Raw genomic sequence first — 25,000 nt, 5'->3', positions numbered from 1 at the left:
GTGTAGCGCTGCTCACTAATGAAATACTGACGACATGTTAAAAAATGAACAGCGCACACTTGCTTCCGGGGACCTAGTGCAAATTCAGGTAAACAAGATCAGTGGCCATCAGTGGCTCGTGGAGCTATCTGCCCGGTGTGGTTATTGCTGGAGATCATTGCAATTTGACTGTCACAAGCATGGCTTTCTGTGTACAAGTGTTGAGAGTGATTCATGGAGAGGAGAGTGCTGGCCCACATTGATCAGAGGCCTCCATCATCCCCTCTCCTGTAGACAAGGCACCCTGCTTTATAGGGCCCCCATTTGGGAATGGTTTAGTTTCAGTCCAAGCATCTCCTGGAGTCACAAACACGCTTATCTGTAATTCAATGTTGGTTGGGGGGGCCCATAGTTCCAGTTTGTATATGCGTGCATGCTATGTGTTTGTTTGCAGGAGTAGCTGTGTGCATTTTAGTACTAGAGAGAATACTGTAGATGGTTGGATCACAGCTTGGGCTGACTGGCCATCTTGTTCTTGAGGTTCTCCGCCAGCTTGTCCAGGAACTCAAAGGTGTTCAGGTAGTCTGCACGCTTCAAACTGAAAACAGGAGGGAGGAAGAGAGGAGAGGACAACATGTGAGAGGACTGCATATATATACAGTACATCTAGTACGGATGTGTAAAGGTCCAGATGGAGATAGTACAGCAAACATGCAGCCCTTTAACTCAATGTCGCAGACTGTGTTTGATGATTGTCATAATTCCATAGGCGTTCAGTGGATTATGAGATGAAATTTGATTATTAAATATGAATTATATCCATCTACAACAACATGATATTCAAAGAAATAGGCACAATGTTACAGTATATCTGGATTAAGATTCTACTCAAATGCCTAAATTATCGATCCCTTTATCATAAACTGTACATATAGGCTTACAAAGCAAGCAACATTAGGTAGAGGCAAAATCTGAAGTGCCGTTGCTGAATAATGTTGAATGCCAGCACAAATCAAGAGATTGAATGACATCATGATCTGTGTTTTAAGAAGATACATTTGAGGGGCACTTGCACACAGTGTCCAGCAGATGATGCTAATTCTAATTACTGTATTATTATAAACCACGGTAAGGCTTAGCTGGTAAAATTATGCTCAAAGTACTAATAATTCTGTCCTGTCACTCAAAGCTAGTAATACATAACTGGCAAATATGTATTAAAACATACTACCAAGTATACACCACAGAAAACATGGAACATAGATAAATGAACATTTAAACAGCCATTAAATGCAGTATATGACATCAATTGTGCTTGGAGTAGTAGGTACTAACTTGGCCATGCCCTTGACGCAGATAGCGAGGTCCTTGGTCATGAAACCAGCCTCGATGGTTTCAATGCAAACGGCCTCCAGTGCCTCAGAAAACACACGCAGCTCTGCATTGTTGTCCAGCTTTGCCCGGTGGAGCAGGCCCCGTGTCCATGCGAAGATAGAAGCTATGAAACGCACGCACACACGTCACACACACACACACACACACACACACACACACACACACACACACACACACACACGACAAAGGAGGTTTTTGTTCCCATCTCTCTTTTGTTTTGATTTAGATCAGGGGGGTGGATACTACATGTACGGGTCTTCTGGGGCCAAGAAGAAAGATGTCGAATGGTCTTACCGATGGGATTGGTTGAGGTCTCCTTGCCCTGCTGGTGCATTCGGTAGTGACGAGTCACTGTGCCGTGGGCTGCCTCAGACTCCACCGTTTTCCCATCGGGACAGATGAGCACACTGGTCATCATGCCCAGAGAACCATAGCCTGCAAAAGAGACACGACTTTACTCAACAAATGAAACAAAGTACACAATCTACAAACAGTTTATACAGCGTTGTCTGTGTTCATACTGTATGTCTATGCAACTGTTGTGAGCTTTTAGATTGGCTATTTTGACTATTAGTGCCCAACGCTGTTTGTGCAACAAAGTTAACACAAAGTATGCCTTGGACGTGTATACACGTCCTGGGAATCAAAACCACAGGGTGCTAAGGTCTTTTTTTAATTTATATTAATTGAGTTTATTCAATTAATCAACAAAGTACTCAATAGAATCATTGCCAAGGAACTAATTGATAGTTGCCGTTTCGTAATATAAATACATGATTTACACCCACCCTGTGCTACAGAGTCAGACTGGACATCTCCGTCGTAGTTTTTGCAGGCCCAGATGAAGCCTCCCTCTGACTTCATGGCCTGGGCCACCATGTCATCAATAAGACGGTGCTCATACCAGATTCCTTTGGCCTCATATTGTGCACGGTACTCCCTGAGAGAGAGAGAGAGAGAGATCAGTAAACTACTTTGAAAAGAGGGCAAAGTAAGCAAAGTTACCATGTTTACCCAGGGTAACTGGACTAAGCTCAATAACTTTTTTACAGCCAGGCCCTGCTCATAGAACATTTCATGGTAGGGGTTCAATGCCTTGCTCAAGGGCACTTCAGCTGTGGTAATTTTAACGTGCCGGTCCGGGGATACGAACTAGCGACCTTCCGATATCAAGACCGCTCCGCAAACCGTTCGGCCACCGCTGCCGGGCATGTGTGTGACAGTGAAAGAGCATATGTAGTATTCATAAGTTTGTGTCCCAAAGCCTTTACTTCTCATAGATCTCCTGGAAGATGTCCTTGAATCTCCCGTCGTATTTCTTTAGGATTGTGTTCTTGGTGCTGAGGTACATTGGCCAGCCTTTTTTCAGGCCCATCTGTAAGGAGCTGTGGGCAAAGTCCCTGATGGATGAGTCTGTGTTGTACATACCCATGGCTACACCACCCGTTCCTGGAGAGAGAGAGACATAGACAGACAAATGTTTTTTATTTGAATCCACAAATTAATATTAATTTAATGCTATAAAAAGGTAAATAAATATACATGTTAATAATTAGCTGTGGCTAGGTTTGGCGAGAACAGTCACGCACAATAAAGAAGAATGTGAGCAGTGCTTTTTAGGGTGGGTGTCAACTAAGAGTTATGGCCAAAACTGTGCATAGATGACGTGCATTTATGGAGATAAAAATGTAAAAGTGTCTTGATGGCGTATTTTTGGCATGTCATTATAGGCAAAACAAATCTAAATCTTTTGGATATTTGAGCAGTGAGCAGTGTCACGTTTCTGCCAACCAGAAGGGGGAGGATGCCCTGCTGGTTCAACGAGTAAGAGCGCATACCACATAACAAAATAAGACTTGTTATGTGGTCGTTCCTGCCTCTGTTCACAATCCTATCAAAGTAAAGCAGCAAATCTTTTAAATAAATTATAAAATATAAGGTGTAAGCACTGTAAGGAGAAGATACTCATACATTATTGAAAGAGAAAAATAGTAATCAATTCTACTATTGCATCAATCAAGTCCATTCATATCCAATTCAACTGGATTGCTCATTCTCCCTCTATGCAGACACTACATATTTTATGCAAATGAAGGATGCATACTCATCACTCACAAACTGAGACAACAAGACAGCCCTGTCTGGCGTATACAGATGAATGCCGTGTAAACAGATCCATGGAGCCAATGGCAACTTATCAGCCTTTTTCAATTTGTCTGAGTGTTTGTTTATGAGGAAGGAGGCAGAGATAACGAAGATATTTCATACTGTCCTGTTGACATTTTAAACAGAGAATTGTACACTTTTAAAAAGGTTGTCTGTGGTGCCAGTCTACAGTAGCTACAGTATGCATCATTGACTTGTGCGCTGATGCAAGACTTGCACGCTACTGTGGTTTGCTTGCACTCGCTGATTAATGTTCAAACCAAGGTTAAAGGTTTCTTTACTGTTACAACATGTGCACAGGTACATAAGGCTTTTTGATACTAAATTAAGAGGTTGCTGTAAACAGCTCTTTTGTCTCCGCCATATACGTTACACACAGATTCCGGTAGCCACCAGATGCAGTATGCCCACCTGTCATTTATGCTCGTCCTCCTTAGCAAGATCCATCGCGAGAGAGCGATCGCAGATTATGAATAATTCAATGAAAATAATGTGACCTGTGCGATGCCAACCATCCAGCCACCCATTAGTTCACTGTGGGGACAGGGTGGCGTCATTGAACCGTGCGTGTGGAGCCACGGTGTCACAAGCATGGATATTGGATACATGAAGCCGGTCCCATAAAACATTACCAGCCGATTGAGAGGCTCTACGAGGAGACTGTAGCCTACTTGAAGGAATCAATCTACGACAATCCATTTCCACTGCGCAGTTCACACACACATGCACAGTAGCTCTTTACTGTATGTATAAGCAGGCATCATTTATTATGCTAACACCACCCCACATCAGCGCCCCAGAACACCTGCCAGGCGATGGGAAGTAATCAACGCCTCCCAGGCGATGGAAGGGGTTAGCAGACCATTCAGGTTGTTATAAATAATATTGAGACGTTCTTACCCTCAAACTCGTAGATGACAAACTTGAGGGGCTCTCCCGTAGACGTAGTGGGTGTGTAAGTCATCTCTACTTTCCCTGGTCCAGGCACCACAAAGTCTGTGGCTTTGTACTGTGAGAATCACATAGAGAAAGACATCAGATGCCACAAGAAAAATGAGCTTTACTACCCAGCATCTACCAGGCCAACAGCATCACGATCAATAATAAAAAACAAACATAATTCACATCACCCCCCCCCCCCCCCCCCGTCAATGGTTAGAGTTGAAAACTTGTTTTAAAAGTAGTGATGGAACTGCAACTCTTCATGTTGTCAGGTAGGTATATATTCACAGAGAAAGCAGACTTTCCCCACTTTCTTATGTTATAACCTGTATGTTATATGTACACATACAATGAGAGTGCCATGGGGGACCTCAGAAATCTCTTACGAAACATATCAATGTTAGCAAAGTAGCATACAAACTGCATGCGACTGGAGTATTTTTGTTCTCAAGTAATCAAGTTTCAACAGTAAAATGATTGTTCACCTGGATTGTTCTCCTATGAGTTGAGAACTATTGACTTGGTCCCAGTGCCAAGGGCTAGTATACAATTTACGTTGCTCAGTGACATCGTGTCTTTTCTAACTCACTGTCACAACCAGTATTTCCACATATCCAAAGGGCAGCTTACTGAAATGTAATCAGTGACTCTCTCGTTATAACCCGAGTGTCCTTAGGGACAGTGGTTCTCAAAGTGGGGTCAGGTCCCCAGCAAGATTTACAGAAAAGAAATAGCCATATATTTACAAACACGCCGTGGCTCATTGTGAATATACAGTAGACTTACTGTAGCTTACTGTACAAACTCTTGTATGGGGTCCTTACTTAGTACAAAATATTTTCAGATGGCCAAATACATATAATGTGGGTTTGATATGAAATTGTTTGAGAACCTCCATTTGTGCGCTCAGCTAATGATGCATCTTTAAAAAAATATTACATATTAAGATATTTTGTAAGTTTCAGGAAATGGAAAATGCATCCAACGTAGTTATTATTTAATCAGAAGCTCTTCCTTGTTAATACTTTTCATTGGTTACATATTTATAAACCCCAGTCTTAACCACTTTCAACCTGCTCTCCCTGTTTTGGGCACGTCATCATTAAAGCAAAACTGTTTAAGAGCCATAAACGTCAAGACGTCTAATTGCCAATTAAGTACCGGATGCCACCGACGACAAGACGTCTTCCCTTGGAAAAAAAAAGAAAAAAAAATAATTCATCCATTTTGAAAATTCCTCTAATCTGGTGTACAGGTGATGACATGCACATAACATGCATAATAGAATGACAAATTATTTCTTTCTTTATAATGGGAGAATTGGCACTCAAAACCTAAACTGGTGACTAGACCACCAGGTGGCGCTGAAAGAGTTTAATGTTCAAGATAAAATGCATTGTGGGCTTGTAGATCTTCTATTTTAGTTACTTTTGCATGACACTGTCATCCGACGAAGCCCCCCCCCCCCCTCACTGCCTGACAGCGTCGATATAAACTGAATCCCTACTGAACCACTTAAACACACTGGTCCAGTACGAAGCCGCCACTTGACTCGACCACACCGACCTGGTCTCCATGGGCGTGTCTGCCGATGATGATGGGCTTGATCCAGCCGGGCACCAGGCGGGGGATGTTCTTGCAGATGATGGCCTCCCGGAACACGGTGCCGCCCAGGATGTTGCGGATGGTGCCGTTCGGCGAGCGCCACATCTGCTTCAGCTTGAACTCCTCCACGCGGTTCTCGTCCGGCGTGATGGTGGCGCACTTGATGCCCACGTTGTGCCGACGCACGGCCTCCGCCGCCTCCACCGTCACGCCGTCGTCGGTGGCGTCGCGGTTCTCCATGCCCAGGTCATAGCTTCGCGCAGAGGACAGGGTTTCATTAAAATGTGGGTCACAGTTTAGTGTTTGAGCCACTGTGTGTTATTACTATTAGTCATGTCATTTAAGATGTGATCCAGCACCATGTGCTTGTGCTTGTGTAAAATTGAGCAAGGTCAGCCATACTTAAAGAGACAGTGAATACTTAGTTGCGAGCCGGTGCCGGGCACCGAAAATACCCGATCTACAAGCTCACAATGTGTACCAAGTATAAATCAGGCATAAGAGAAGACACAGAAGAAGGAAAAGTAAAGAGAAAGTGGTGGGGGTTGGGATTAGAGAGAGAGAGAGAGAGAGAGAGAGAGCTTAGAGAGACCATTAGCAAACTCAACAGTGGACGTGTGGGACGCCATAAACAAAGACACTCTGTTCTAAGAAGGGCAGTAATTATACACACTTCACTGAAGTCCCCTACTGCTGCTGAGCCACCTACCATAGCAGAGGAAACGCCTGTTACTGTATATACAATCTACAATATGTACAATATGCAAATGTACATGCTGTGTGTGTGTGTGTGTGTGTGTGTGTGTGTGTGTGTGTGTGTGTGTAAGACTGTGCTGTGCTTTGTCATGTCACTTTTGGCAATACATGACAAAAAGGGAGTCCACACACACACAAGGAAACATTTTAAATTATACAGGGAAACTGGAACTGGAAATGTAGCTCTCAGGTATGGCCCATGTTCATGCCTGAGGAAAATGGTTACATCACGTTCAGGTGACATACCAACCTGGCCACATACTGTAGCATGTGCAGGATTACCTAAATAAAGGCATAAACCATTTAATCTTAGCTATGCCGACTGTGCTCTCTAGTGCAACTGCAACCCTTGGCATTGTCAAGAAACACACTCAACCTTTCACCTACTTCCTTCCTCCCTTCCCTACTGGCTACTGCCACGCCACCGCAACAGGATGACTAAATTGACCTGGAGTCTGGACACACAAAGCTAGAACAGGAAGATGAAATACATCTGAGAATAGGTTCTGTTCGTGTTCAGTAGTGGCTTTGATGAGAACTGAAAGGAGATTCCTCTTGTTTGCGTTAAGTGGCATGTGGTTGACCTTTCACCTCACACCCCCTCTTCAGAGGAATGGATTCCTTGGTGCTGCCGACACCTTGGCTTATACAAATGATATGTTGTAGAATTCATGAATTACGATCAATTTTATTGTGAAATATCTTATGATGTAATTATTACAAAATCTGAAAACCAACACCATTGGAAGAAGATTAATTATTAACCTTTATGCCGTGACATCGTAAACAATCAAAAATGTTGAACCTTCTATGGGTTCATCCAATGGATACTGAGGAGGAAGGAAGGGCCCAAGTTAACCCTTTCCTGATTTAACTGTCGACATGACTGTAGTCTAAATCAATTTACTCTGCATCATAAATCTACTTCACAAAACGAAATGCTATTAATCCATTTGGTTTTGTGCTGACAGATCATTCCAGTGGGGTTTTCCATATAGAGAAACATAAGTCCAGTTCTTTGGCTATCTGTATACAGTCTGAAGGTCTAATACATAATGACATAAGGGCAGATCAATGAAGTTCAACTCACTCAAAATCTTTTACACAAAACTGTCTACTTTCCAATATAACATGGTAAAATATGTGACTCTACTGGCTCGCAGACTGATACTGTTGAATTGGAAACCCAGGTTCCGACTCACACTTCACTTATGAGAGATGTTATGCACTACTTACAATTGGAAAAGATTAAGTTTGAATTGAGAGGGAGTGAAGATTCTACCAGACATGGCAACCCTTCATTTAATATTTCAATAGGTGCACACTAACCCCTCCTACACAATAGATAGCATAATAGAAAATTGGAAAGAAAAAAAAAGAAAAAGGAACTGAGTGTTTTTTCTTTATTTTATTTTTTCTCATTTAAAAAACAATGTCTGTAATTCACTTAATTTACAACAACATGTTGGAAAAGTTTGAGAGCAAGAGTGTCTGTCCTGTTGTCTGTTTTGTTTGTCTGTTGTTCACACTTGTCATTGTTTAACTGTTTTTTGTTTTTTCATGTTTATCACATTTTTGGCCCAACTTTTACACATAGATATGGCCCATTATTAAAATAAAATATATGGGAAAAGGCGAGTGGGTTTTATTTAATATTACACCAACACAATGAATAGGGGCTTTAGTTAATGTATTATGCAAGTGCAAGGTTATTATTGGGATACAGTGGCTTAAATAATAATAATGCCAAAGTACATGTGTTTTATTGATGCAACTGCAAATCTGTAGGCGTGGGCACGCTTATCCGACATACCGTAGGACCGACATGCGGAAAATGATCGGACATGTGTTAAGGTTGGCGAACATGCGTTAAGATTGGCAAACATGCGTTAAGGTTGGCAAACATGCGTTAAGGTTGGCGAACATGTGCTGCTCTGTTAGGTTAGGGTTTGAGGTAGCTTGTCGTTGTCGAACAAATAGTATGTCAAAACTCAAGCCTGTACCGAATCTGTACAGTGTATTTATTTACAATCACAAGTCAATAAAATAACATTAACACTTAACAGCCTATTGCACAACACTGTAACTGCCACAGTGAAAAAAATTGATGGGTCAAAGGAGCATATTGTAGCTACTGGCTAGTACAGTACCAAGGCCAACACTACCGCTTGTGTAATTACACAACCTACACCTACATAGCTATTCAAGCAGGCAATCATGGAGGAGAGGAGGTCACTCCTGGTATAGAAAGTCTCGGAAACAGGTCGAACAAGAAATCCCAGCAAGCCAGAGCGCAGACAGGTGAGTTCACCTGGGGCCCACGTAGTATATGGTTACCAACTAAGGGCCGATTCATACTCCTATTTTAGAGCCGAATAAAAGTCGGTTCGGCTCTGTAGAGCCTACAATGTGACGTCATTTGAGGTTCGGGGGGGGCGGGTACCGTCCTAAAGTCGACTCTTCTGTGCTACTGAAAATTTCTGACGAGCCGAAATCATTACGTCACTACAGCACCGAAACGGCGGTAAAATAGGAGTATGAATCGGCCCTTAGCCGAGCCCATTGATCCTTCCATGTAGGTGGGAGTGACACAGAAAGCATGCAGTGCAAATAAAATAATGATGCATGTTTTGAAGTGCCTTTTTAGTTAGGGAATGTAACTGTACAGCCAAGATATGTTCATGGCAGTTTACAGTAAGTTTGTGTAAACAATATGGCATATTTATACATGTACCTATTGTTTCAAAGGGGTATGTGCTTTGCATGGTTTCCTCCGCCACCGGTGTGCGAATGGGTATAATGCGTATAATGTACATATGTAAAGCACCTTGGATAAAGGTGTTATATAAATGCACCATTTACTATGACCACCAGATGCACAAAAGGCCACTGTGGTTCACTCTACACTACAGCCCTTTGTCTCCATAGTGAGGTGTCATTACCTGTGCAGGTCCATCTCCAGGTAGGGGAAGATGAGCTTTTCCTTAATGAGCTCCCAGATGACCCGGGTCATCTCATCTCCCTGCATCTCCACCACAGAGCCAGCCTTGATCTTCTGAGACATCTTAGAACCTGGTTGTCAGCACAAGGAAAGAGAGATAGAGAGATAGAGAGAGAGAGAGAGAGAGAGAGAGAGAGAGAGAGAGAGAGAGAGAGAGAGAGAGAGAGAGAGAGAGAGAGAGAGAGAGAGAGAGAGAGAGTGAGACGGGAAACATTGTGAAACAGTCATTTGTGCAACAAGAAACAAGAAACTGAGAATGGGGTATAAGTTATGATACTGTAAGTGAAAACAAGCCTATACAGCACAAAATGAATTGCCTTAATTCAAAACAGCACCTGCAAATGTATTAGGTCAGTGACTCAGCATTGACCTACTTCTTATTAATCTGACAAACTAAAGAGTTTGGCTATGAAAGCAAGTGAAACCAAAAGGAGAAGTCAGCATTTTACAGTACATTCCAGACCTGGCTGGAAAATAACGTTATACTATTCTAACCTCAGCACTTCACACAGAGTATTATCTAGTAGTTAACTTTAAATGACAAAGTAAAACATCTTAATTATATTGCATAGGTTTAGTTTACACATGCCAACATAGATTACGTAAGACTTCTATAGCCATTACATAGGATAAAGCAACTTTAAAGCAAACATAGATCTAGCAACATTACATAAGTGCTGTGTGGAGCCTGCTGACTGACGATCGCATGATGGGAGGAGACTATGACTACAGAGAAGACACATTCATGAGCAGGGAGGGTATTACAAAGCTTATAGCCAGTTGTAGAGCATCACAAATAAAGTTATACGTTGTTTTACAGAATTAAATTAAAAATCACACACAGACACAACAATGACACTTAGAAATGCAAGAATTAACTTGATGATGACGCCCTAAATGAAGTCCAATTGTCCATCCCTGATTCTCTGGGAGGAGAAGGGCGCTCCATTACAGAGATGATAATGCACATAAGAGCAGAGGAAGTAGGCTCTGCTGCATCTTATCTTTCCTAGGTAAATGCGGGGTATTTTACTGTACGTATGTTCATGTTTTGAATGTCATAAAAAATGTTCTTGCTCGCTACTTTAGCAGGACAATGGCGGCTGAGTCGATCGACAGGTAGGATTTGGTCAAGATAAAAAAAAATGATGCAGTGTCAGGAATCGTCATTTATTTCCCTCAGCAATGCGCATGATGTCGGCAGTATTTTGCAGGTGCCTACCTTTGAATGTTTCCTACACCACACGAACCGGGTCACTCACAGCTGAGGAAGCTCTTGTTCTGCAACGGCTCCGAGCGACGATCGCGAATAGCGATTCAAGTGATTCGGTAGACCCGGCTTCCGCGAACCACCTCCCCCAGTGACTGACAGTGCCTTAACCAATTAGAGGAGAGGCCGAAATCCATTGACAAATTATCTGAGCACACTCTTGGGGAGGGGAGTATGTGGGCGGGGCCAATAAAAAAGAGCTGCGCTGATTGGCGCAGCTCAATGCTAAATTGCTAATCTTTAGAACATGATGTTTTAGAAAAGATAGTTGCCGCTGGTTTAATCATCTACAGATCAGATAATTCACGTGTTTGGTTTGGTTTACTACTACAACAGGGACATGTATGTGCAGTACAGTAGGTCTAAGTGGGAGGCTACCGGTACAGACAGTACAGGCGCTACACGGTCGACAGACAGTTAAGTAAACTGACCTCCGAATCGTAGACCTTCTGGTGCACAGAACATCGTAGCCGGGGTCGCAGTCAAGCCTTTCAAGTTTCAACGTTTCGGAATCGCTTCGGACTGTGTTGTGTTGTCATGTGCAATGAAGGACAACTTCTCCTTCTGCCTTATCAGAGTGTGTGTGTGACATCCCGAAGAAGGAGGCGAAAGGAAGGAGTTGGTAATACACAAAGTAACCAGATGATGGCAGAACTCCCCTATGTGATGGACGAATGGCTGCTGGACTACTAATTAGTTACTAGAACTAGACGATCAGAGACCAAGGGAAAAATGTTTTGGGACACTACTATCACACAAACATTTCTAGTGATTCCATATCTAATAGTGCCTAGTATTACCCTTAGAGTTTATAAGCTACTCTAAGGTATTACCCTTTACCCCTGAAAATAGGCAAATCATAACTTTAGTTTTTTTATTAAAAAAGTTTGGTGATGATGATGTAATAAACTATATATGTTTGTGAAATAAATATTTCGTTATTGCCGTTTTGACTGTAGATAGATATAATAGCCTGGCAGCCTAGTCTAAGAGTCGTTTAATGTCATGGGAAATTGGAAACCCATAACAAAGACTGTTAGTCTGCCTGAAACTGAATTTGACAGTATTTTTGGCTGGCCTCTCTGTCAGGCTAGTAGGATACTGTATGTGGAGTTGTGGACAAGTCCTACACCTGCCTTGTTGAGGACCAACACAGGTGTTTCAACGTGTCTGATTGGAATAGAACTAAATGTTCTTCTAATCTACGCCAATCAGACACATTGAAACACCTGTGTTGGTCCCCAACATGGCAGTTGTGTAGGATTATGTGAAACTCATGGATACCCATTCCATATAGCCCACACCATCTTCCACCGGTCTGCCTGTTTTTTGTTACATTCCAATTTCACTCACTGAGGAACACAGCCTCTAAAGAGCGTCCCAGAAGGTACCACGTGACGGGCATCTGCTCTCTGTAGTAACCAAGAAACCCAAGCAACGAGACGAGAGAGAGAGAGAGAGACTGAGAGAGAGTCAAGGAGGAGCTTCTTGCTGCCGCGCCTCATACGCCTCACACCGCGCAACATCAGCACCAAAACTTGCAGTATCTGTCCTCATCATCTCCACCAACAACGGGTTAAAAGGCATTCGCAGATGTGGGTTGAAACACCTTTTAATTGCCTATAGGCCTACTACTACTTAAAATAAATTAAATCCCTGGACTGAGAACTTGAAGCGTAAAACTGCCGATGAGGAGTGGGTTTTAATGCCACCGTTGCTCAGGTGTTGTTGCCCCAGGCTGTCCCACCCGCAACACTACGGTCTCTTCTGAGGGATATGCTCATTACCCCGCGGTTTCAAAGTGGAGCCACCGCGTGTTTCTCGGATCGGCGCGCTCCTCCAGGGGATGGGATGCGCGCCGGGCACCTCTCGGTTCCTGCCTGGCTTCGTGTCTGAGCAGGAGTCGAGCGGCGCCGCTGCCACAGGTCGCCGGGGCAGCAGGAGGACCCAGTCGACCCGGAGCAGGATGCCGGTGATGAGAGGTCTGCTGGCTCCACAGAACACCTTCCTGGACACCATAGCCACCCGCTTTGATGGCACTCGTAAGTAACAAGTAACAACCCCCCCCCCCCTCCCCCAAACAATAACTGCACGCAGCACACTGTGGTTGTAGTAGTTCCACACCTGCTAGAACTTTTAAAGTTTGATAGGCCTTTCAAGTAGACTAACCAAGCCAAGCAACGAGATATTGATGTCGGCTTTCAGACCAAATTGTCTTTGTTGTATACACCTTTCTGTGTCGTGTGCTGAAATATTACATAAACAGGTTAAATAAATATTATTATCATTTGTTACATAATGTGTAGCTATTACAGCCTTTTATATACAGTACATGTTACATGTAGCTTATATAAAAAAGGCTTATGTGTGTGCGTAAATAGCCTCTAGGCTAGTTGTGGCTAATTATTTATTCGCATTGTAGCCTATTGTCCAACTTGTCCAAAAGAGCCTGGATATTGTTAGTTCTCCTTAACTCCTTGCTATGGACCAGAGAGCTAATTTTCGCTATATAATTTCCAGTAGCCTATGTGCAGAAGGATTTGGGAACAGAATATTTTATTTGTTTTTATTTATGTAAGCTATTAAGACGTAGTAGGCTATGCAAGGTAGCTACATTTTTGTTAAGTCAATTGAACAACATTGCTGTTGTTTAGTGGTTGAGAGGGCGCACATGCTCGTTTGCACTGCGCGCCAAAGACCATCATTTCACTATTGTGTCTGATTTTGCGCACGTGTTTACAGGCTTGTTCAGTTCCCCATCTAAACCAGGGATTCTATGCTTCACGCAGCGCGTGTTGTCGGATTTGCTATTAGCTATTTTCCTGTCTGGTGCGTGCGAGGATATCATATGGTTTATTTCCAACAAAGCCATTTGTGATGTATTTTTGAGGGGGAGGTGAAGATTCGCAATGCACGAGCAGTCCACGCGTCCATGTTGGGTATGGAGTGTGGGCTACAGTTGATGAAGGGCTGTTTTTGACCGTCACCTTTCAGTGCAGTTCCCATCGGCCCATCATCAACGGTTTATGTCTTGTCTAACAGCTAAATGAAGAAAGCCTAATCTTTGCCATTGCATTAAGACGATGAGAGGTAGATCCCAACCTTACTGTGGTCGGTGTAGTTGTAGTGGTTCCCATCTCTACTCTGCTGTTGTCTCCTCACATCTGCCTCCTCTCCTCTGCTCTGCTCTGTAGAGCTGCAATGCTCCCAAGTAGGCGAGGTGATGCTGAGATGAAAGTGTTAGCCACAGTAAACAGATCTATAGCACTAGAGCTTTATCTTAGTTAAAAATATATATTTTAAAATAAAAATATAATGTGCACAGAGCTTCAGTTCTTTAGGCGTATCCTTTAAATTACCGGTAAGTGCAGACTTGTCCTTTACTCTTTACCCTGAGCAGTATAAGGCACCTTCATCTCTCTCTCTCGCTCATGCTATCGTACTACTTGTGCCCCCCCCCCCCCCCCCCCTCACACACACACACACACACACACACACACACACACACACACACAAAAAGAGAACAATAGCACCCCACTTCCTTGCAGGCAGCCATCACTGTAAAGAAGTGGCGTGTGTGATGCATCTATGCTATTTCTCTCAGTGGGTGAAACACAGGCCTTCCACTTGCTAATTACACACCTCCAGCGCTAAATGTGCAGTCGTTGTAATTAGCTAGTGTGGATGTCAAGAATTCATTGTGTCCTCTCAGCTTGTCAGTGGAGGCAGAGGAAAAATATATGGAACATGGGTGAGGGGCAGGCTTTGAGTGGAGGACGGATTGTGTGTGCCCTGCCACCCCCTCCCCCCCATGTGTGTGTGTGTGCGTGCGCGCGGGTGCGTGTGTGTGTGTGTGCATGCTTGTGTCTGCCTTTGTACATGTATGCAAATAAGTACGGTGATATGGAAGGAGGAAGAGAATACATGGTAGAGAAATATGAAGCCATTATGGTTTTGACTGAATTCAAATTAAGCTTTTTGTTTTTTAAATGGTGTGACATTAGTCCCAGCCCAGGCCTGCAGAGCGTGCATGCTCTCAACAGTTCCTCATTGAAGCTCCGCATTAGCGAGAATGAAAGAGAAGGTCAGCTTGTGTGGATGCGTGGCAGCACAGTCTGGAGCCTTTGTATATATGTAAGCGTGTGTGCGTGCCGTGCATGCACATACCTGTACGTGTGGACGCGTGCGCATGGGTTGGGTATGCATGTGTCAGCATTTTCCATGAATTGCATCTTCATGCCATGTGTCGTGGTGTGTACAGTGCAAAATCCCACTTTAGCTCTGTGTGTATAATATATGTAAAACAAGTAAATAACCAAATGTACTACTAACACTTACAAATGTAACAATACATATCATAAAGTAAATCATTTATAAAGTGCAGGGTGCACTAAAATCAATAAAAACACAGACCACACCATCTTTTTGGGGGGGTCTGGTCCTCACTATTTTAAAACCAAGGCTAACGCAGGTTCAAATGACAACTTTGGAGCAAATTGGCAAAGAACTAAAAGCAAAGGTTAAAAAGGTGAACACATTTATTAAAAGTAGTAAAGTAAGCTGGGTGAGCTGGGTGGACCAGCTTGTGAACAAACAAATAAACAAACATTTCTGAACAATTGTTCATTGTTCAATTGTACAATGGTTAGTGCCAGTCAGTGGAAAGAAATGTCATGCAAAAATCATGCAAATTAACTCAAATAGAAATAAAGTCATGATCATGAATCATGAGAACAATAATCTCACACAAAGCATGCAAAATACAACAAAAAATCCCACAAATGCAAAACACAAAGTATAATCCAATTTTCCACTGGCTCATGTGTTAGAGAGAGAGAGAGAGAGATCTTGGGATCTCACTAATCAAACTGATCATTGGTTTCAATTTCTAAAGCCATCTGTCTCTGTCAAATACGTCAAAGCCATCTTGTTTGACAGAGCCTCTTTCTCTCTTACTGAGACTATCAGTAACTGTCTTTTGCATCTCAGTTGATTAAATGTGGCATTTATAGAGCAACTTTTTAAAACGACATTGACCAAAGTGCGGCACATTATCAAATGAAAATAGTAGAACAAAGTTTTTCTTCATACTGTTTTATGGATTTCCAAGCACTTCAGACTGTGAAAGAACAGCCAGATGGACAGTCAGCCAATTAGATCACAGTTCTTTATTTCCAAGGAACAAACTGCTGGCCAACACCTTAGTTGTAATCATACCCACAAGGAAACAAGATACACGAGCAGTTCATAACTTCTTGTGACAGCTGTCTCCCTCCCTGAATGTGTGTGGGAATGGCTGATTTAGGCCACGGTCGGTCTGTCACACATACGCGATTACGCGTCAGAGTAGCGAACGCATAGAAAGCGCCATGACCAAAGTTCATCAATGTTGAACTCAATGTTGAAACTGTCAAAGTTTGATGCACAATACAGTAGGTGTGTAGTCCCACCTAGCTCTGAGTCCAATTCGTTTTTACTAAAGCCAGGTATGATCCACAAATGTCAGAGCGGCAATGGAGAAAATATATTATATAATCCCCATTATGCATTAACCAAGACCATGGTGGAACAGATAATGAGGGCCATTTAGTGCCAGAGCAGGATATGCAGATATGTAACATGGGTTCAAATCCCTTTATCCACTTTCAACCTGACATCCATATTTTGGAAATGCCCAGAAATGCCCAGACTATACTGCCCAGACTATACTGTCTCACACTGTGTGTAGGTAGAGACCCTGCTCACCCCTATGCTTGTGAATCATGCATGAGAGATGAAAATGCCTTATTTATAAACCCACAGCCCGTCTGACATCAAAGCTGCTATTAAAAATCGATTAACTTGATAACAGAAGAATGTGCACTGTATAAACCCTATTTTGCTGCATTTCAGTCGATGTCCATTGGGTCGTGTGCTGCTCAGAACAGGCAGCAGCTGTACGGGCCCAGATGACTCAATTGGCCCTATTAATTGAGTGCGCCTGGACTAAGTCCTTAAATCAGGTTAGGGCCTGTAGTCGGCTCCGCACGTGGGCCTGCCTCTCGCACATTTTCTCTACACACCGCGCTCTCGCTCACGCTCTCTCTGTCTGCTCTACACAGTACCTGCTTCTTTGTGTCTGTTATCACCTCTCTCATCTCTCTCTCCCTCTCCCTTAGTCTTGTGTCAGGCAATCACTTTCCGAGTTCTGATCTAGCCAACCTCAATTCCCGGAGATTCAGAGAGACGTGTTCTTAGATGCACTCGATGATTTCAGTCTTGCTCACACGTCAGGGCTTCATGGAAAATGCGCTGCTGGGCTTACAATCAATACATGTGCTACTTGTACATTTGTAGAGCTGTCGAGCTGATGCCCAATTTGTACTATCAACTATCATATGATGCTGTCTGCACTGACAATAGTTCACAGTGAAGAAAAGTAAAATACTGCCGTGAGTGTGAGTACCATTTGTTCTGACTTCTAAGACTGTTGTTTCTTTCACAATAACAATATCACACAGTTACCTCACAGGAACCAGGCCTGTTTGCTCCACTCAATGGAGAACATCTCCCACTCTCTTTATCTCCCTTGCTCGTGTGTGTGTGTGTGTGTGTGTGTGTGTGTGCGCGTGCGTGCGTGCGCGTAAGCCAGAAAATGAGTGTGCTCGTTGGCTCGCTGATGCATGTTCAAAGTACCACTGATACCTTGTGTCTGTCTACAGTTTGTGCATATACTGTAGGTGTGTGAGTTTGACAGCAGAGATTAGCGATTAAGCATGATCCCGTCTCAGATGAGTGACTCCCCTGTGGCAGTGGCTGCCACTGCCTCTTGATGGCTTCAAGGAGGGACAGATGGTAATGATAGGCCCTGCGATAATGGCTAAGCCACACTACTGTCACCCTCCAACTCAATGCTGCTAGCGAGCTACGCTCAGCACAATTTGTTCCCATGCTCACTAGGACAACAATTTCCACGTGTCATATGATATCTGCAACCGAGATTTGTGTAGATGAATATAGGCCTTTGCAATAAGCTATAGACAAGACAACAAAGATTGTTATTGTGATTTTAGCAATGACAGTACTCAGAGTTGCCACGGGTAATAATGGGATATGTCCAGCTCAGCATTGTTAGCATTACTTATTCATTTAATATCAGGATAGAAGTTCTTACCATAAATATGCACAGTATCAGAAATGGTTAAACAGCCTGTATAACATCAGTTGAAAAACATTGAGATCTTTAGCAAACCAATCAATCTTATTATTCATAACCTGCTCAGGGACTATCAATGAAAAATAGCTAACTCTTGTTTTGCTGTAGCCTACTCACAAGGAAAATTCAATAAAAAAGAAATGAAAAAAACATTGATTAATGTTTATTGTCCCTGTTAAGTAAGTAAGTAGTAAGTAAATAACATGAACATGATGAATTAAATGTGTCATGTTATATTGTATTATAACGTATGCTGTCAAGATTATTATTTTTGAGTGAGTAAGCTGTCACTTTTTGTAATGGCTCTAAACTCCTGGTTGTAAGTTTAACATATAAGAAAGGACAATAAGAATTCACAAAGAAACATGTCAGAAAAACGGTATTCACATGCAAGTGTGTGTTAAAGTACGATGTTAGGAGCTTAATAAAACATTAATTCAATCTCCCGTTTACCATATCAATGGTTCTATCGCTAGGACACGGCCGCGACCCTGGCACGAAAATGGACGATTATTACTTCTGGGTCATGCGGCCAGGAAACGTCTCTTCTCCTCTGTATTTCCGTGTATTCTACCAGTACTGGCCACTGATCGCCGCCTATGGTAACAGGAGGGAATTTGTTAATTGCCTGCCTTAAGGCCTATTCATAGTCTGGATTTTCGGTGGTAAGGTGAGTAAAAACAGAGAGCAGGGCTGGAGCGGTGGCGGTGGTTTGCTCTTCACCGCGGCTCGTGACGTCATGTTGTAGTTCGGTGGTCACCCCACCACCGTAAATCCAGACTATGTATGAGCCTTTACAAGGATATTTAATGAATATAAAAGAGGCTTTTATAAGGACTGGTCATGCGTGTCCACACACTGTAGATAAGGCTGTAGCAATAATCCTGACCTTGTCCTTTCCTAGCATACTGTACAAAAGCCTATCAGTAGAGAACCAGAGTGTGTTTTAAATGAGACTGCCTGCAGCCTGCAAATAACACAGATAGTCCTATGTTAAACTAAAGTCGTCTTTTGTTCAATGTTTGTTTTGTAAACGCCATTGACAATGAAGGGACAATGTTGGTCATAATGTGCCTCATTACGTCATTGTCTCTTTATTGTTAATGGCATTTAATGTTTGTGTTGGCACCGTTTGTTTTACATCACTATTACATCACCTAATCAACATGAGTTAGACTTTAATTTATGCCCCTCACTTCACACAGGTGGGATTTTTAAGGGGCGCTAGCCCCTTCTATAAACAGCTTCTGTCCCCAGTACGTCTCAAGATTTGCCATTGACAATGAAAGGGGAATTCCGGTCAAATGTCCGCTAAAACTTTTCCCGTCACATCTCAATATTTGCCATTGACAATGAATGGAGAAATGACGTCAGAATTCCACAAAATATGACGTCAATTAAACATCAAAACATTAAACGCCATTGACATTGAAGGAAAAATGTACGTTATGTGTAGACGAGCAAATCAGCTAACCAATCTCAAGGCACAGGCATTCTGATTGGCCAGTATGAGATGATGCATGATGATGTACGATGATAAGAGTTAATAATTCCGCTAAATTTGACGTGAATTAAACATCAAAACATTAAACCCCATTGACAGTCATTGAAGGGAAAACTTACGTCATACCTGTATGTAAACGAGCAAATCGGCAAACCAATCACAGGTCCGCCACAGACTAAGCTTTTTCCCCTCAGCCGCCAGGCTGCTAAATGACTCTGGTTTCCCTCACACCCCCGCCCCCTAGGGAGTGTCACCGGACATGTTTTGCACTATGTTCCATAAACTCTGTACTTTATATTTATACTTCCTGCACTGTGTTGTATTTGCGTTGTTGTTATTTTTGTTATACCGGTATGTGAAAAAAGGAATAAGGAATGCACACACGCAATGTCAAAACAATTCCTATGGGTTTTACACAATGGCAAATAAAGGTATCTGAATCTGAACATGTTGGTGGGAGCGCTTGGCCAATAAGGGACCACCTTATGTACCTTATGTAGCAATGTCAAATGTCCGCTAACATACATTTGATTGACCCTCATTTCTTTTTACTACACAAAGGGTTTTGTGGTTTACTATTGTAGCTAATAGAATGCAGTGGAGCTAATGGAGTGTGATTGTGTTTGTATTGCAGCGCAGGACTACCCAGTCACGGCAGAACAACAGCTGCATGTCTGCGTCTCATTATTATCATTGAACACCAGAGAGAGAGAGAGAGAGAGAGAGAGACAAAGACATGGAGAAGAGAGAGAGATAAAGAAAGTGGGACTCTGACAAAGAAGTACAGTACAGAGAAGGAGTGAACAGGATATCTGAGTGATAGCCAGGACAGAGTGAGGCACTGAATAGAGAGATAGAAGGAATCCACAAAGTGATGAAATTATGGAAATGTGCAGTGGAGAGAGAGACAAATTGATGAATCCTTGTCGTGAGGGAGATTGATCCATAGCACACCGGCGTAAGTGGCAATTGATTGACGGAGGAGAGGGGGATGGGGTAGGTAGAGGGTAGATTTGGGTAGTATCTACTGTAATATCTATGATCTTTTCTTTTTTTTTACCTTCCTGACATTTCACCGCAGTGTATTGTAAATAAACTAAAAGAAGAGCTGCTGTTGAAATTGCATTTATGATCCAATCTGAAAGGATACAAAACAGCTCAGACTAATTATTGCATCCGGCATGTATCATGTATCTAAAGTAAGAGCTATATACTGTACAATAAGGCCTGCAATATTCTACACTTCAGCCGTGATGGGTGAGGAGAATTAACTGTGAGAGCATGACTTTGGAAAGAACCTCATGCACATTTATAAAGGGTTGCTTGGCACGGTTTATACTGCACACTTAATTATTGGTCAATTCTCTCACTACAGTACATGCACACGCACCCACACGCGAGCGCGCACACACACACACACACACACACACACACACACACACACACACACACACACACACACACACACACACAGAAATAACTTTTCCAATATGAAATTTCTCTCACCAATCCATGAGCCCCCTCGGCTGTGTCTCAGTATTCGCTGCCAGTGAGCAGTGATCAATAGCCACCCAAACACTCATTTATTATTTACATGTCCACGTCTTAAAGCTTGTTTAAAGTAATTAATATGGACATTTTCACCACTGAAGGGAAAGTGACAGACATCAGAGCTGTAGGTGGGGGATAGATAAGATTAGTATTTAAAAACCCCTGCATTGTATGCATATTCTTTTATGAAATGTATCAGTATCCGCTTTGATGAGCATTATATGTCGGCTGCTATTTATGGAATTTCTCTTTGATTGTGTTATCAGTAACATTTTGGGTGAAATTGGCTACCGACGCGGCTCTCATGGAAACCTGTTACCTTTTATTGCTCTGGAGAGAGAACAGAACTCGTAATACATCAGTAAAGCATATTATTATCAAACCAACATGGCCGTCATATCAGCTCCATCACACTTGACAAACAGAAACTCTGTGTAATGACAGACTCTATTTACCTCGGGCCAGTGTGGAAAGAGAGAGGTCACAACACTGATTGCTGTTTCCCTACAAATGTTAATCCAATTTGGTCTAATAGGGCATTGAGAGAGCGTTGATCTGTTGCTAGAGGGTAGAGGGGCTCACAAAAATAAGCTAGAGACACAGATGTTAAAATGTCAAGATGTCTTTTCTCACCCTCTGTCCAAGCCATGGGGTTATTTGATTTTTTACTAGCTTTTGCTGTGACTTTGAGGGTTGATACTCTATGTTCCACCAATGTGAACTGGTTCCATTCTTTATCTTTTATGATATTTATATCATCCCTTCCCATCTGAATACTGACATGCCCACTTTGGTTTCCACTTCAGGGCAAGAAGAAGTATTTTTTGGTTCCCAAAATGAACCAACTTTTAGGGATCTGGACCAATTCATTTGGTTCAAAATTAGACTGGTTCAACCCATAGAGTATACGTATATGAATAGAGAAGACACCCGAGTTCTCCTCCCATCCACTTGCATTAAGTTGCTCAAAAGCGCATGAGGCGATTTCACTCCTCCTTCCTGGTAGGAAGAGAGTGCATTCTGGGATGGATTTGCCTCAAACACATGAACGCACTGCCGTTGAATATCATTGTGCCGTTTGTGCGCGTTCACGTATGAAACATTCGTTCACGTGTCATGGCCTCAATCACATGAACGTGCGCAATGATAGTCAACGGAGCAGCACTGGCTCGAGTTGCAATGACAAATTCGGCCACTATGTCCATTTCGCCTCAGGGTTTCCTCTGGGTGCCTTCTCTATTCATATATAGTATATACTCTAAGGTTCAACCCCGTTGGAAAGGGGCCAGAGAGACACATAAACTGGCCGGAGACTCAATGTTTTACTTCCTTAGCAAGAAATATTGCACTGATGTGATTGGTCCAGTAGTTTCCAAGATTCTCTCTCTCTCCCTCTCTCACGCACGCACGCACGCATTTTGTGTGCTGTACAGAATGCATGCAGTCAGCAAATCTTGTACAAATCCACACATCCTTCAGGGCTACAAGTAACATATTCTCCATATTTGGCGACTACTGATAGTAGAAGAGATTGCACAGAATTTTGCAGGCCGTTTAGCTGCTTTTTTGCATCCCAAATTCCCAAGTTGTTGGAAGCCTCTTACAACCAATCTATGTATGTACTGTACATGTCTAGGCTGCCAAAAATAAACGTAGATTGTATACCTATAGCCTAGTGCTGTGATGGTCTGTAGAAACGGCTGGTAAAAGCTTTTTCTAAGCTAGAATCAAAGGTGCAGGCCACTTCAAGAATGGAAACCGATATGTTCCCTTCATTGGCAACAACAACATCTGGTGTGTTTAGCAGAGAGATGTGCAAAGATTTCAGGATCTTTAGTACAGAGTTGAAACATAAAAGGTTTGACACAGGAATGTTTGTACATTCTCACAGACAGTGTAAAATGTTTAGATATGTCCTTTATTATGAGAACAACTATTCTGTCGTGGCATGCTATGTAAAGTCCTCTACAGCCATTCAGAATGTGTGACATGGATTATGTAACACACACACGCACACGCGCACGCGCACGCGCGCGCACACACGCACACGCACACAGCATATGCATATGCATGCACAGGCATACATGCTCTGACAGACATGCATCCAGTCAGTTGTGAAGATGTCTCTGTCTGCATAGGAAATGGGTTGGGGAGGGGGGGGGGGGGCTACTGTAGAAGGTCAGTGTTTAGTAGTAAATGAAGGTGATGAAGTCAAAGCGACAGAGGAACATTAGACCAGTCAAGTCCAGAGTAAAACATCCAAATGGGCAGCAGCTGAACTCAGCTGGGAGAGTTTATTAGGCCCCGGGAGCTCTACAGGCGAATCGAAAGACCTGTTGTTCATTACTGTTGTCGTGAAAGGAGCAAATTGTGTGTCCACAGTGTATCGACAGCAGCAAGATTGTTCTCTAGAATCTAGACAGCACAGACCCAAGACCTTGCTTCTAACATTTCAGATGTACTTGCAAAACAGATCAAATCAACAAGTCGCTCCAAAAAAGCTACAATACACCCAGGCAGTTTTGTTCCTTTCGCCATCTGCAGTCCGCCTCCGACAGACTTTAAAACTCCCTTACCGTCCTCCATTGATGGTGTGTGTGGCTCAGATAATATTGCTGAACTGTGGCGACATCACTATAATGAGTTGTTCGAGGTTGATGTGGTTGACTCCACAGAGAGCCTGACGGTAAGATCTGAGGAGGTATATAATACTACAGTATAATGAGTCTAGAAAATAACTATCTGTCTTACTGGTTTCCTTTATCATGGTGTCTTACCAGAGTCCATGATATCTGTGCTGCGTGTGCCAGTCACCAAGGATAAAGCAGAGAAAATTAATACTATGGATAATTATAGACCTATTGCTTTAGCTAGCCTACTCTCTAAAGTGGTTGAGAAGATCCTGTTGAACAGGCTGGAATAGTATATAACCACAGTTGACAACCAGTTTGGTTTTAAGAAAACATGTATTTTTGCTTTAAAAGATACCAGTAAGACGCCCTGGGTGACGGGCCGGCAGACTGCTGGGCGAGCGCTGGCGCTTTTTGCATGGGGTCAGATGAACATATGGAATGAATTCTGTAGTGGCCATATATGGAGTGTGTCTTGGGTGTACAGGGTTTGATGATGAGGTCAGATCAACATTATGGAATGTCAGAACAGGAAGGACGGGTGGTGTAGGATCAACATATGGAATGTTAGCACAGGTCAGCTCCATATATGGAGATCTAAGGGTTTGAGCTTTGAGGTCAAATGTAGAGTTGCTGGCCGGCTCCATATATGCAGATCTAGGTGATGATCCAGTCTTCTCCATGTATGGCTATCCAGGGTTAGATGAAGTCAGTGTCGTGATCTTCATATATGGAGATTGCCATATATGGTGACGTGTCACGAGGCGTGATGTCACAAGGCATGACCATAATGAAGGCGTGATGTCACGAGGCATAACCATATATGGAGGTGTGATGTCACAAGGCGTGACCATATATGGAGGTGTGACGTGACACACGGAAATGCAGGTTTTCATTGTAAATGCGACCTACAGTCACAATTATAGCTAAATATCTAAATATAGGAGTCAAAACTCCACTATGTTTTATGTTTTATTCCATGGCATTTGACAGATTAAATCATTTT

General features: G+C 42.8%; 2 protein-coding genes across 2 annotated transcripts in view; one reads left to right on the top strand and one right to left on the bottom strand.

The window, feature by feature from the left end:
* The window catches only part of idh1 (isocitrate dehydrogenase (NADP(+)) 1), an 11,793-nt gene extending 601 nt beyond the window's left edge, over positions 1–11,192 (bottom strand). The window contains exons 1-9 of the mRNA XM_083777011.1: positions 11,067–11,192; positions 9,786–9,915; positions 6,049–6,340; positions 4,441–4,549; positions 2,646–2,823; positions 2,163–2,314; positions 1,669–1,809; positions 1,315–1,477; positions 1–577 (exon numbers count right to left, since the gene is read on the bottom strand). The exon at positions 1–577 is cut by the window's left edge and continues 601 nt beyond it. Of these exons, the coding sequence (XP_083633137.1) occupies positions 484–577; positions 1,315–1,477; positions 1,669–1,809; positions 2,163–2,314; positions 2,646–2,823; positions 4,441–4,549; positions 6,049–6,340; positions 9,786–9,907 (1,251 nt within the window). The 5' untranslated portion in view covers positions 9,908–9,915; positions 11,067–11,192 and the 3' untranslated portion in view covers positions 1–483. The remainder of the gene's footprint in view (positions 578–1,314; positions 1,478–1,668; positions 1,810–2,162; positions 2,315–2,645; positions 2,824–4,440; positions 4,550–6,048; positions 6,341–9,785; positions 9,916–11,066) is intronic.
* Positions 11,193–12,831: 1,639 nt separating this feature from the next.
* Positions 12,832–25,000, top strand: part of kcnh3 (potassium voltage-gated channel, subfamily H (eag-related), member 3) — a gene marked incomplete at its 3' end in the record, with an annotated part of 163,300 nt that continues 151,131 nt past the window's right edge. The window contains exon 1 of the mRNA XM_083776787.1: positions 12,832–13,156. Within this exon, the coding sequence (XP_083632913.1) occupies positions 12,961–13,156 (196 nt within the window). The 5' untranslated portion in view covers positions 12,832–12,960. The remainder of the gene's footprint in view (positions 13,157–25,000) is intronic.

Source organism: Protomyctophum parallelum, assembly GCF_964188405.1.
Source record: "Protomyctophum parallelum genome assembly, chromosome: 11".
NCBI classification, from domain to species: Eukaryota; Metazoa; Chordata; class Actinopteri; order Myctophiformes; family Myctophidae; genus Protomyctophum; species Protomyctophum parallelum.
The sequence above is the reverse complement of the archived record's forward strand: the minus strand, read 5'-3'. Positions and strand labels throughout refer to the sequence as shown.